Source organism: Lupinus angustifolius, chromosome LG12 (genome assembly GCF_001865875.1).
Source record: "Lupinus angustifolius cultivar Tanjil chromosome LG12, LupAngTanjil_v1.0, whole genome shotgun sequence".
NCBI classification, from domain to species: Eukaryota; Viridiplantae; Streptophyta; class Magnoliopsida; order Fabales; family Fabaceae; genus Lupinus; species Lupinus angustifolius.
Window position 1 is genome coordinate 8,390,502 of NC_032020.1, and position 13,462 is coordinate 8,403,963.

The 13,462-nt window shown below is 33.2% G+C and overlaps 2 protein-coding genes across 4 annotated transcripts; one reads left to right on the forward strand and one right to left on the reverse strand.

Moving 5' to 3' along the window:
* LOC109362913 (phosphatidate cytidylyltransferase, mitochondrial) lies at positions 2,946-8,134 on the forward strand. Its single transcript, XM_019609001.1, has 10 exons — positions 2,946-3,216; positions 3,342-3,398; positions 3,512-3,577; positions 3,679-3,747; positions 3,949-4,041; positions 4,915-5,019; positions 5,093-5,170; positions 5,679-5,807; positions 7,310-7,415; positions 7,653-8,134. Exons 1-10 carry the CDS (start codon positions 3,106-3,108, stop codon positions 7,841-7,843), a joined length of 1,005 nt encoding a protein of 334 aa, XP_019464546.1. The 5' UTR covers positions 2,946-3,105; the 3' UTR covers positions 7,844-8,134.
* LOC109362912 (transcription factor bHLH91-like) lies at positions 8,547-11,081 on the reverse strand. Of its 3 annotated transcripts, none has more exons than XM_019608999.1 (4): positions 10,844-11,081; positions 9,516-10,554; positions 9,036-9,431; positions 8,547-8,924 (listed from the first exon to the last, which is right to left on the reverse strand). In XM_019608999.1, the coding sequence occupies exons 2-4, from the start codon at positions 10,542-10,544 to the stop codon at positions 8,820-8,822; spliced, it is 1,530 nt and encodes a 509-aa protein (XP_019464544.1). In that variant the 5' UTR covers positions 10,545-10,554; positions 10,844-11,081; the 3' UTR covers positions 8,547-8,819. The 3 variants fall into 3 exon arrangements, with proteins under 3 accessions (XP_019464544.1, XP_019464543.1, XP_019464545.1); XM_019608998.1 differs by having other exon boundaries at positions 10,840-11,081; XM_019609000.1 differs by lacking the exon at positions 10,844-11,081 and adding an exon at positions 10,684-10,768.

Sequence of the window (13,462 nt, forward strand, 5' to 3'; positions counted from 1 at the left end):
GGCTTCAAAGGCGTCTAAGTGATCCTACGAGTCACTTGTTCCATCATATTGGTCGATGTTGTTGGGGCGGGTAAGATGTTTAGGGAGTGGTGAAGACATGATGGTTTCAGTGAAAGGGTGTTTTGCTCGTAAGGAGCTATGGTTGGAGGGGTGGGTTATCTGAGTGGTTTTCGTGTTGGGGGCTACTAGTCTAGAAGCCTCGGCAGATTCAGCGGAGTGCTCATCGGCAAATGGCCTCGAGGGTCCGTTACGAGGTTCGGGTCTATGTTGGTGAAGCTTGGCTAGTAGTTGGGCATGTTGTTGGATAATTTGGCCTTGAGTTTGGATCATTTGGAGGAGTTGTTGGGTTGTGGGTGCTTCTTGAGTGGGATTAGGTGGATGGCTTTGGCTAGCTTGTTGAGATGGTTGCACCAGTGCTGGGGGGTCAATGGAAGAGGTGTTATAATTCATGGGAATGTTTGTATTGAGCGGTTCTGCTTGGCTGGGTGGTTGAGCTTGGTTACGGGTGGTTACCATGTTGTAGTAAGCTAGAGACAACGCCAATGTTCTTTGGTACTAAGAGGGAGTGGTCGATAATTGATGCAGAGTGGTAGATGATGAGTGCCCGGTTGAAGGTGAAGGATTAGGGGATTTGGTCGAAATGTCGTCTGGACCCGCCGAGTGAGGTACTTGAAAAAGTTCTCTGACGATCAAGTTAGTTGAGTATTCTAGAGAGATAAGGATAGTAAATAAGAGAGAAGTTTGAGCAATAAGTGTAGCAATAAATGAGGAAATGAGAATTAATTATACTCTCTGTATGGTCTTTTCTATTTATAGAGTTTAGGAAATGCTGAGGTGACAATTGGTCATTGGCCAACATTTAACGGATACAAGGGATATACTCTAGTCGTCATTGCTTGACCTGCGGATCTACTCTTGTCGAATTGTCGGGGGGCAAGTAGAATGTGCAGGCAGCATGACATGCGATTTGTTGTCTGACATTGATGGCAAGTCAGCGACACATTAAATGATATGTCAAATGTGCATTAAATAGCGTGTCAGAGACATAAATGTTGTGCCACGAGCATTTATGGCATCTGCCACGAGTGGACCCATCTAAAACAAGTAACGAGGATACACGGAATGATTCACATGATACTCTGAGTAGAAGGGGATAGCTCGAGTATGATCAGGCACATTTTCAAAGGCCAACTTGCTTATGAAGCTCAACTACAACCCCATGAAATAGCAAACTCTAAGCATTAATAAACGCATAACTAAGGATACCCTTTGTAAAGTTTAACATATTAATTAAATCTCCCTCATGCATGGTTAATTCAGAAAAAAGATGTATGTATCAAAAAATTCAGAAAAATATGTATTCATAGTGTAAAAGTATTTTATATTGTCATTTTATCATTCATCATTTATTTTTAATCATTTAAATAAAAGTAATATAAATAAGTAGTAAATGATGCACTGACTATATATAAATTTTTAGAATATTAATGCATATATTATACTTTAATTAATTTATCATTTATCAGCCATAGGCAACTTCCTACATATGTCCACACTAGACAAGGATTATGCCTTTTTATATAAAAAATCATAAAAATAAATTTTGCATAATAATTTTATTTAATCTAATTAGATTTAAGTGTGGACAAAATGAATCAAAATCGATTTTTTTTGTTTTTTTGTACCATTAAGGGTATGAATGAAGATCATATGTCATCATTCCTATCTCACTTAATATCTTTATCCAATTAGAAAATCTTCTTTGATTAGAAAGAAAAACTATAATAACCTGAATTAATATTTTTATATTATTCTATGAAGTTTGATTGACTCGATACATGAGGTCAAAAGTTTCTTGGGAAAGAGCATCCTTATCTCAAGGGTATCCCCTCAAGAAACTAATCTTTTTTTGGGTTCGTGGATGCGCTTTCTAACAAGTATTGCTCACAGGAATTGAACACTGGCCTTTTGATCATCATGTGGATCAAGCAGGACCTTACAGTACTAGACAAACACTTTGTTGGTCTCTTAATGCTTTAGGACAGCTTTTGTAAAGAACCCATCAAATCTAATTTTGGATTTATTTATAAAATCAAACCAATCATAAATTTAATATTTTATAAGTATATTATCTATATCAATAATATATATAAACAAAAAATATGATGTAACTTTTACATTCCTTTTTTGCCCTTAACATTTTTAATTTCTACAAAAAAAATCATATAATCATATATAATTACTATCAATATATTGATCATTGAGTTTAAAATTTATGCACAATTAGTGTAAAGTTTTTTATACTGTCAACACATCATTCACTATTAATTTGTATTATTTTTGTTTTAGAGTTAATGGGGGTAGACATCTGTTGTCCCAAAGCAATGTATCATTCCATGTGCCGTTGTTTGCCATCGGTCATTTTTTCAATCAATCATAATCAATAACACATTGAGTGACACGCATTGTGGGATAGCAGATGTGCTCTCAATTAATGGTGACTAGTGATGATTTACGTAAAAAATATTTACACTGTCATCGTATACATATTATCCTTAATCGTTTCTCTCACCTTAAATTGAATATTATAGTAAAACAAAAAATTATAATATAAATTACACCCAATAAAAAATTATAAAATATTTAATATAAAAAATTCTAATTCTTCAAAATAAAATATATAAAATTTAAATATGTGATATTATAAAGTAAAAATATGAGTCACGAAATAGGCCGCCCTCAAGAATTTTATAATTTTCGTTACTTTAGGTTTTAAATTTTGGGTATGTTTTTAGAAAATAAAGAATATTCTAGTATAAAAAGATAAATTATCTCATTCAGTCTTTAAAATCTTGACATGCATCATATTTAATCTTTTTATAAAACTAAATAAAATAATACAAATTTATAATGGAGGAAATAAATTATCTCCTAAAATTTTACATCATAGTCAACCCAGACCGAACTGAAATACAGCTGATTGGATAAAGACAGTGAACTTGCACTACAACTGTTCGACGAAATTCCCCATCCACTCCTCCTTTCTTCTCTACATTGTGCATGCACGTTTTCTCTATCTAGCTACTAAAGCTTCATCAGTCCTTCATGGCGAATGCAATAAACAAAACAGCATTTCAAATTTTTCTAGACATTCTTCCTCCTGTTGAATTCGCCTGTGTCTATGGATCATCTCTTCATCCAAACAACCATGACAAGGTTAATACCTATCCAGCTCTCGCGCCCCGATTTTCGGCTACGCGACCATACCCACCACTTCTTTTAAAATTAATTTCATTTGATTTTATTGTTTTTTGATAAGTTCTATGTTTTTGGCTTTATAGACATCCATGACAGATTTTATTCTTAGTGTATCTGATCCCAAACAGTGGCATTCTGAGGTATTCATATCTCATCATGTCTTGCATTTGTTTTATCATTTTCACAATCTTTGAATTAAATGCCTCATTGAGAAAAAATTTTGCTTCTTCTTATTGTAATGGCTACAATTAAGAATCTGAGATTGAACAAGAATCACTATGCTTCATCATGGATGGTGAACTTTGGTGGGGCAGGCCTGGTACTTGCTCTAAATTTTTATTTATGTCATCGTTATTTGAGTCTGGGTTTTAATAAATGCTGATGTTATTTCTGATGCTTTATGTTGATGCAATGTGTAAGATTACTGGTGTTGCAGATAATATTGGTGTAGGAGTACATTTCAACCCTTTTGTTACTTGGAATGGGAAGGTATTATTATCAAATTCATGACTCTAGTGACCCTTTGCTCAATTTATACAAACTCTCCTTACAACAGCATTTAATTTGAAGTACTGGCTCATTTTTTAGTTGTTCATAAGTCATAACAACACCTTTGTATGTTTATTTATTTAAAAATCAAGATGAATTTTTTATGAGTCCCTCATTTCATTTATTAGTACATTTATGCAGATGTACAAGTATGGGGTTGTTCGAACTCGTGACTTACTTCAAGATGTGCTGCACTGGGAGAAATTCTACTTGTGTGGTCGTTTACAAAAACCAGTATGTTAACCCCTCCCTTGATAATCTTCATGTTGTGAAACCATTTGATTCCTGATTCATGGTTTTTGGATCACTAACGTAATAATGTATAAACGAGATTTTAACCAATGCAAGGATAAAGATGAAATGAACGGACTAATAAACAAGTTAGTAGTGAATGATGATAGTTACCTCTAGGGATTTTTTACTATCTGAAATGCCAAAAATGCTGTTTAACTGAAGTCTGTCGTTTCCCAACTATACATATGTGTAGCAAAATGATTCTTCTGTAACTTCCCTGTCAATGTGTCTCCTCCGTGGTGCCTACTGCTTAAGTAGCCTGTTGTGATGTGAACCTGAGACATCTTAAATATTCTTGTTCTGCTTCCTTAGATCTAAGTGAATATGTCTTCAAGAATCAAGACTCGTAATTCTTGTATTATCAAATATGAATTAAAAAATATTGATATTTTATTATGGCATCTTTTATGGCTTATATTTTTCCTCATTGAACCATAGTTACCTGGTATAAATATGTGATTCACTTGGGTACACAGTTCATCACTTTTTACACTAATTTTAAGAGACCTTCTTTATGATGAGCCCTATATGTGGAAGTGGTACGGTGAATTCGGAATGCGGTATGTAGGGTAAATGAGAGAATTATGTGCATTGAACTATGAAGATTAAAGAGTATAACAGTTACTCGTAAAAAATAAAAGTTGTGTTTAGTCCAATTTTAAGTAGCTCCAGTGCTTTGTATATTATTGTAATAGTTGGTTTTGATTTGTGTTCCATATCTAGCTTATACTTTTCTGTCCTTAATTTTACTGATAATTTGCAACCATGACTAGGCCTAAATTTTCCCTATAATTTTGGGTGCATTTCGTGCAGGTCCATGTTGTTGTTGATAATTTGGATATTAGCAACACCAATTCAGTAAATTTGAGAGCTGCAATGTCAGCTGCTCTTCTCCTTCTTCCATCAGAGTTCACAGAGGTTTACTTGTTTTTACTGAATTAATTACTTTGGGAGTTGGAAGAACTGAAATGGTTAAGCCATATCTCTGCAGGCAGATTTATATGCCAAAATGTGTAGTCTTTCATATATGGGTGACCTACGAATGTTATTTGCAGAGGATAAAAATAAGGTATATCTTGATTGCTACATATGTAGGTTGTGGTATGGAAATGTTAATGTCCTTCAATATACTTTTCCATGTGAGAAGAATCTGCCAATAGAGGTTAAATATCATTTTGGTTACTAATATTAGTTCACTCTTTAGACATTGCTGCCTTTCTGAGTTAATACGAGTTATCTCGTCTGTAGTTATTTATTTTCCATTTTTCTTATAGTGAATTTGTAAAAGCTTGTATTGTCGTCATTTGGTAACTGGTATGAACTTGCTTATGCTTCAATATCTGGTTAACTGACTGGATTAACTAAATATGCTTAAATTGCCTGCTAAGTTGGTGACACTGCAATTATTTCCTCTCATATATTATTTTTATCCTTCGAGGTACTGGCAGTGAACCTGTTAAAATTTTGAAAAACTGTATGTGACTACAGCATTTTTTGTGTGATTGAAACCGATTGATTATATAGGCGTTCTATTGCCTTAATTTTTCACATAGGTTCCTTGTTCACAATCATTCCAGGTGAAGAAGATTGTAGCCGGGCAGTTTGGTCTATTCCACTCGATGTATAAGCCATTTCTTGAAGAATATGAGGCTAAGAAATTATTGAGACTTTCGTCGACTGTCAACCATCAAATAAAAGTCTACCAGGTCTTTATATCTGCTACTACTTTTGGGATAATTATCATTTTGGAAACATTTTCAGGGTATTTCCTAATTAGGATGACCAGCCAAAAAGGTGGTTAACAACATTTAAAAATAGTTAATATTTTGATTTTACCAGCCACTCTTTGGGGTAATTCATCTGAAATTGGGAATTTATTCCCCACATATTCGAAATAGGAGTTATTCCATTTTTTGTGCATTTAAAGGAAATTGTACCTTAAATTATATTGTTAAAGTATATAACCTATGAAATACTACATGCAAACTTGTAGAATATTTATTGATCTTGAATTTTTTACTGCTCTGAATATTTCTAGTGGCTCAATTACTATAATTGCAACTAAGTCTTTAGTTTAAGAAATCTGATCTGATTATAACATTAAAATCTAAATGATCATAAGTGAATAATACTTTGATCAACTGCAAATTACCACATGTGTTTTTCAGGCCTTTAGATATCAGTAATTAAGTTTTCAGTTTTGAAGAGATTGACATATGTATATGTTTTGGTATAGATATATGCTTTTTAACTTTCTGTAACTTTGTAGTTGATTTCATTCCTATCCATCTTATTATTTAGTCTGTTAGTCCCACTTGATGTTGTCATGAGGATGCAATTTGTCATTTTTTATTTCTTTCTTTAATTTCTGTTAAGAAAAAAAATATATAAGCAATGTTTTCCAGCCACTATTTTCTGAACTGGACCTGTCACTAACCAGTAAATAGAGAGGGTTAAAGTTTTAAGGCCAAATGGCAGTTTAACTCGGGTTCTATATATACTTATAAATTTATCACACACACACATATATATATAAATGAATGTACAAATGTACCGTAAAAAAGTTGTTTAAACCTTATAATAATAAAATACAATTGGTATAGGGACATATGTTAAGTTGCTTTATATTGAAGAACAGTGTTCTAGTCTTGGTTTGACTCATTTTGCATATTTTTCTTCATGTAAGCATGCTATGTAATACATTTGACAATTGTATTTTACTTACAAGTATGAGTGGCTTAGTGGTGACAATCTGTGTTGCCAAACTCATACCAGGTTCGAATCCTAATATATGCATTTTTCATGCACAATATTGAATGAAAATGGACCAGTATCCATGCCCAGTTCAAGACTGGATCATCGGTTTAAATGCCAGTTTTCAAAACACCAGGTTTGTTGCTTGATTGGACCGCTCTGGAGGATCAGCTCCTGGTTTTGATGGTCCAGTGGCGGTAACTATAGTTGCTATTTAATATTTTAATTATTGATGGTATATATATAATCTCATTTATTGATAGCATATGTTACTCTTCATCATTATTTGTAATGCTTATTGGAAAGTTTTCCTTTAAATGCTTAATACATATTACATATGAAACTTGGTAGAGTCAATTACTATGCAAAAGCTGGCATGTGTATATGGTATAATGTTGCATCTTCAGAGTTGTCAGACCAAGTAAAGAAACTTCTTTTACTTTTTTAAAAACAGGATTGTGACGTATCAGTTGCTTGCTCTCTAGTTTCTGCACTTCCTCCATCAATCAGAAGCCAGATGAGTGTGAAGCAAGGAGATAAAATGAAATTAAATGGAACTGGTATGCTTATAATATGTTAAATTACTGTTTCTGAAATATTGCTTCATTTCCAAAAATTCTTCAAGTCCAAGATCAAAAGAAGGGGAGAAAGTAAAAGGAACTATAAAAGAATGAAATTATGAGTGAACTCATTGATTAATTTTCTTTTAAATCTTTACATGGTACTTGATGGGGTGAAACTGTAGATCTGAATAGAGGGATGTATGCCCTATTAAGAAAACAAGAATATGATTTCAGGTCAAATCATACATGGCATTGCAATCAGATCAAGAGAAGAGGCTGCAAATTGTTTGCAGAGAATCCTAAGACGAAAAGTAATGGTTTCGAGTGCAAGGCAGGCCATATCTGGACTGCTGGCCGCTGGTGGGATGAGCGCTACCAGGTATCTTTCTCAGAAAGTTAGCAAGGCCTGGAAGTCGTGGAGATGATTTTTGTTGTATTGACAATCTTAGTTATTTGGTTTTCTTGCTTGGATGTGTTGATCGACCAAAGTTTACATAAAACTAGTTTTATGACTATATTTTCTGCTCCCCCTTGTAGGCAATCTTTCCCTTCATAGTCAACGTGATTAGTTCTTAGCAATAACGGCAAGAGATTTAGTGACTGGATTCACTGACTTTTTTGTTTCCCTTCAAAAATTATTATGGTTCCTTTTTTGTTGAAGTTTTTACAAAAAAAAGTATAGTTTCTGCCGGTAATGATACTCTACATTATTGCTGCGTTTGTCTGCATCAGCTATATTTGTGGGTCACAGCACAAATATTATGATAACAGAGTTTAATTCTAATCCTTAGTGTAAACTAAGTAAAATAAGCATGTTTTCTAACTGCTACCCTAATTAGAAATTAGAACCTTGAAGCGAATAGTTAAAACAGTTTGCTTCTCATTCCTTATAAAAAGGATTTTTACTTAAAGTGGCATTTGCTGAAGTGGAAATTTGATGTCAGTGGCAAATTTCAGAGAAATGAAAACAACAAAGTTGTAACTGTAAGGCAAAGAGGCAAATTAGTTATTTGCTTGAACAAGAAAAAGCAAAAGTGTGGCTCACCTAACCAGTGAAGACAAACTATTGTATTCATATCCCCATTCAGGCATCATGCCTGCTAACCTAAAATAGCAATCAAAATAGAGGACAAAAAGGTAGATAGTGCTAACCTTAAATTACTTACCAGTATTAGTCAACAGAAAATATACTTATTATTATTTCATCAGAATTACAGAAACTATAGTATGAAATAGAAAGTCAGAAACAGTTAAACTTGTAAATTTCACTGTCTACTGGGTATTGCCCATGAACTTATTACTAATATAGTTATTGTCACTATCTTATGTTATTGTTTCATACATGTCAGTATCAAATAACAGAGATATTTGGTGCCTGATCTTGTTACTATCCTCCCAACTCTAATAGCTATTTGTATGCGGAACTGCTGCTGCATATTGAGTGTCCATAACATCAATCACCCTGTTGGCTATAACACTTGCATACACTGAAGAACCTTCAATTATCTGTCTCAGTAAAACATGTCATAGTTAATAAACAACCAATGTGATAATTATATTCATACAAAGAATTAATAATTACCCTGCTAGTTTTAAATCATAAGAAATAATACCAACCTTGCTGTTGAACAAGAAACTGCAATATTCACCAACATGTCCACCTGCAACATGTTGAAGTTCCAACTGAAGTTCATCCAGAACCTTGGAGACAAAAAGCAGGCAGTTAACCTTCTTCCTCTGAAAGAGCTTGATTGTAACATCATCATCGATAATCCGTACATCAACCTCGCTGTCTTTGGATTTCCTCTGAAGCCATGAGGTTCTTATGTTCCCATCTGGATCACCAAAAGGCTTTATGTTGCAACTTTCTGCAGCATCATCTTCAGCTTTATGCCTCTTGCACCTTTCCTTCCCATACCTTTTCTTCTCCACCAATAATTTTAGCTCATTGACAGTTCTAAGCAGCTCTCTTATATACTCAATGGCATCACCCACCACAGAGGCTCTATCAATCTGTGTTAAAACCAAATCCAACCTATAATAATCCAAATTCATAAAAAAAAAATGTTTCTCAGAAAGTTCATAGATGCTGTATACCTTTGTGGGGTTTGGGATAAGACTCCTCAAGATTTTGTATTTGCCATTCAATTGCTCTCTTCTTTGCTTCTCAGTTGCGAAATGTTTGGTACCTTTTCCTTCCTTTCCTTTGCCAACAGAAACTGTACCCCTATTGAATTCTAGCACTCCCATGTCGATCTGGCTCCCATCTCCCTCCATCTCATCCCCTCCGCCAAAAAGGGAACCATTCCTGGAGCTGGTCGGCAAGCTGTATCCGCGGGGGAGAGACTGAAACAACTCTCTGAGGGCTGGAGGCTGAGGAGGCAGGTTCAAATGAAATAGAGGATCATACAAAACCGATGACGCACTTGTGTTATCGGATCCTATTGGAAGGTCTCCAAGAAAGGCCATCGAATTCTGAAAGTTCGGTGTCTTGTGAATTGGGTTTGGAATACAAATGGTGGGATTGGATAGCAAAGATGAAGCTGAGCATCTTGGCAAGTGCAAAAAGTTTAGGAGATCCGTCGAAGGGTAAGGAGGAGGAGGGTCCAGTATGGAAGAGGGATTGTAGCTTTGGCTGCAATGTTGTGCCTCAATTTGATGAAATTGTTGCTCATGTTGTTGGTGTTCTTGCTGATTAGCATAGTCCATGTCCTGTAATTCCTGAACACTAGTGTCCCAAGTAGTTTGCTGATATACATCAATAACCTCTTGGACCATATCATTATCCATGTTGTTGTAGTTGTAAGAGTTTCCCATGTTCAAAGCCATATTTTGTGGATTTGAGATGTCCATAGATGTAGGGGTCACTCCATTTGCATAGGCTGAAAGATCTTCTGAATGCTGTGGATTGTGGTGGTGATATGAAAGCTCCTCCACAGAAAGCCTGAGATTCTCTTCAAGGTTGTTATAGTTGCTGTTTGTGGTATTGTCTGCAACTATAAGTGGTGAGTTTTGCAGAGTTTGAGGAAAACTATTATCTTTCATAGAGTTTTCACTTTCTGCCATTGTGTTGGGATCAAAGCAACCAGTTTGGTCATTCATTTTTGTCCTGTCTTCAGCACTCATTGGTCTTTGTCTGCACTAGTTAGTTAGACACAAATTAACAAAACTAGAAATCTTAAATAAACAGAACACAACATGTGAGTGAGTGAGTACAAAATATCACAAAAGGAAAATTCTTAAAGAAAAAAAGTTGAACATGAACCACCAAAAGCAGCCCTTTTTGTTTGGAGCATTCAATGAATAGTTAATATATTTGAGATTTGATCATTTCAATCTTGTTTTTGTTGAAACACCAACTTGGGTAATTGAGGCTCTTAAATTAAGAAAAAAGAAGTAACTTATAGTAATTGTGAGTTACCTACACTAATGGAAAGAAAATAAGTTAATATGAAGATTAAAGTTTTTCCTATCAACAATGTGAGAGAGGTGTGGTAGGACAAGGCAGAGGGAGGTAGGAAAGATGGTGGTACTAAAAAAAGCAAATATCTTTGCAAGTTTAGTTTAATCTGATAGGCATAGGAATTGGAAGGAAAAGGGTTGGTTCAGTTACTAGCAATTTAGTCACAATACCCTCTTGTGGGGTCCACACTCTGATTTGTATTTGGATACTACACTCCATCCATTAAAAATAACAAAATGGATGTTGCAAAGAGTTCTCTTTATACTTTTTGTTACAATTTAAGTAGTTTAAGTAAAAAGAAGAAGAGAAAAAGCCAAAACTATTATATCCATTCTCTAAATTATTTTCTGTTTTTAAGTTGGTCTTAAAAGTTCCCTTTCCTTTTAAATTGTTCTTTATATTAGTCTCTATTTTAAAGTTGGTATTTGTTTTTATCTTACCTTTATAGTTTAAAATCCATTTTTAATGCAGTAACAAACAATATGCTTAAAATATATTATTATATGAAGTCTAGTATTAGAATGAAAAAGAATATAATGTTATATATTGTACTCAAATTCCTTGTTATTACTTACATGATATTAATTATAAGCATCAATTAGAAACACTACACGGACACTTAGATCTATGGGTATGTTAAAATTTGTAATTATTATTCTCTAGTAATCTATTGGTTGTCATTCAACATTCTTGGAAACGTAGTTACAATTGACCGATTCCAGCTAACAAATTGTTTATCTTCTTTTCTACTTTTTATTTGATTGTTTTTTTGCCAATAAGATTACCTCCCTTGTACCAAAAAATGAGAATTATAAATTTTGGTTGAAAAACACATTGAATCATATAATAATAAGATAGAGGACTCTGCTACTAGGATTCCCAATTTTCAGCTTCCATTATGGTTTTTTACATTGAGATGGACGTCTCTCCATAACAATGCTTTAAATTTATACTTTATCTTGTCTCCTCTTTAAGCCATATATAACAGATGGAACATTAGATATATTGTGTTCAATACGTATGGGACATAAGATATATAGTGCATTAATTGGTTTTACTTAGTAAGTTCCCTGTTAAATTAGTAAGGTCAATAATAATATATATAAAAAGAGTGGTAGGGTTAAGTGGAGACTAAAGAATAAGGGGTTTGATAATAAAATGTCCAAAATTATCAAATATCGTTTTTACACAGATTTACATTTTATGCAATGGTAATAAAGTTTCATGAATGAATATTGGATAGGTAGAGTGGAATATTATGTATATTTTTTATAAATTGAGACCTCTAATAACACATAGGATAGGAGACTAGGAGTCTATGTAGGCAATGAGTGAATCAAATAGTCCACTAAAAAGGACTTTGTGAAAAATAATAATTTTTTTTGGAGGATTCCATCTCAACTTTCTTTGTTTTTGCTGATATTCGAAGATGTTTCTATTGACTTGTTGCGTTAAAAAACTTTTTGATCTATTGAATTTTTATGTAAATTATAATATTAAAGTGAGGATTTTTTTTTTCCAATCATTTAACAAAATTTTCTTTATAGGTGGAAAAACATATGAATTTGAGTATATGTATAAATACTCGGATGGTATGAGAATTGGCATTGAAGTTACTATATTGTATTCGGGTAACAATATTTTTTATGAAATGTATGTATATTCAATTTATTTTCATCAATCAACAACGTGTTAGTCTAGTGGTGTAATATCCTACTAGATTCTAATGATAACTAAAAATTCAAATTTACTAATGGTATGTAGTTGACATGCCCATATTACATAGCTTTCTCATAACAAATATTTGAACCAAATAAAGATTAGTTTAAGCCACCAATTTCTTAAACAAATAGATTGAAAGTGAGCCAACATAATAGTGAGATTATTCTCTAGTGACAATAAGATATTAAGTTATAATCCTATAAATAACATATTTGTTTAATAGATTGAGGGGTATGAAAGGTAAAAAGAAAGAAGAAAAAATGGTTCACACAAAAGGTGAATGGAGAAGAAATCGTGTTAGTTAGGATTGGAATATGTATAATTAACGGCACCAATGGTCCCCCATCAACAATATTGGTAGGTTCAACTCACTTATTGCAATGCCTTATCTCTTCACTAATATCAATTTCATTTTTGCACCGTATTATCCTTTGTTTCTTTTTTTTTAACTTTATTGTTTCAAAATGGAAACTACAAACTTTTTGATCTTACACTTCCATGTTTAGAACTTACTTTAAACTCAATATACTACTTCAAGTTGAATTAGAAAGATTCATCATTTAAAGAAATAAAGCTTTACTTCTTCATTTATAAGGTTCGTGTTTAAAACTATACTTTAAATAAATAATTTTGTGCCATCAGACCTAGACCTTTTATTTCTAGAAGTGAAAAAGAACTTTGTTACCCATAAATAAGGTTATGAATTTAAATCTAATATACAAAAAATAGACATTAAAAATTTGTTTGTGGTTGGATTTTGAAGGGATTGAAAGGAAAAATAATGTTTTAGAGAGTTGTCTCATAAGTATATTTTATAACTCTTTAAGTTTTTTATTTTTCTTATTCCCGTCAAAAACTT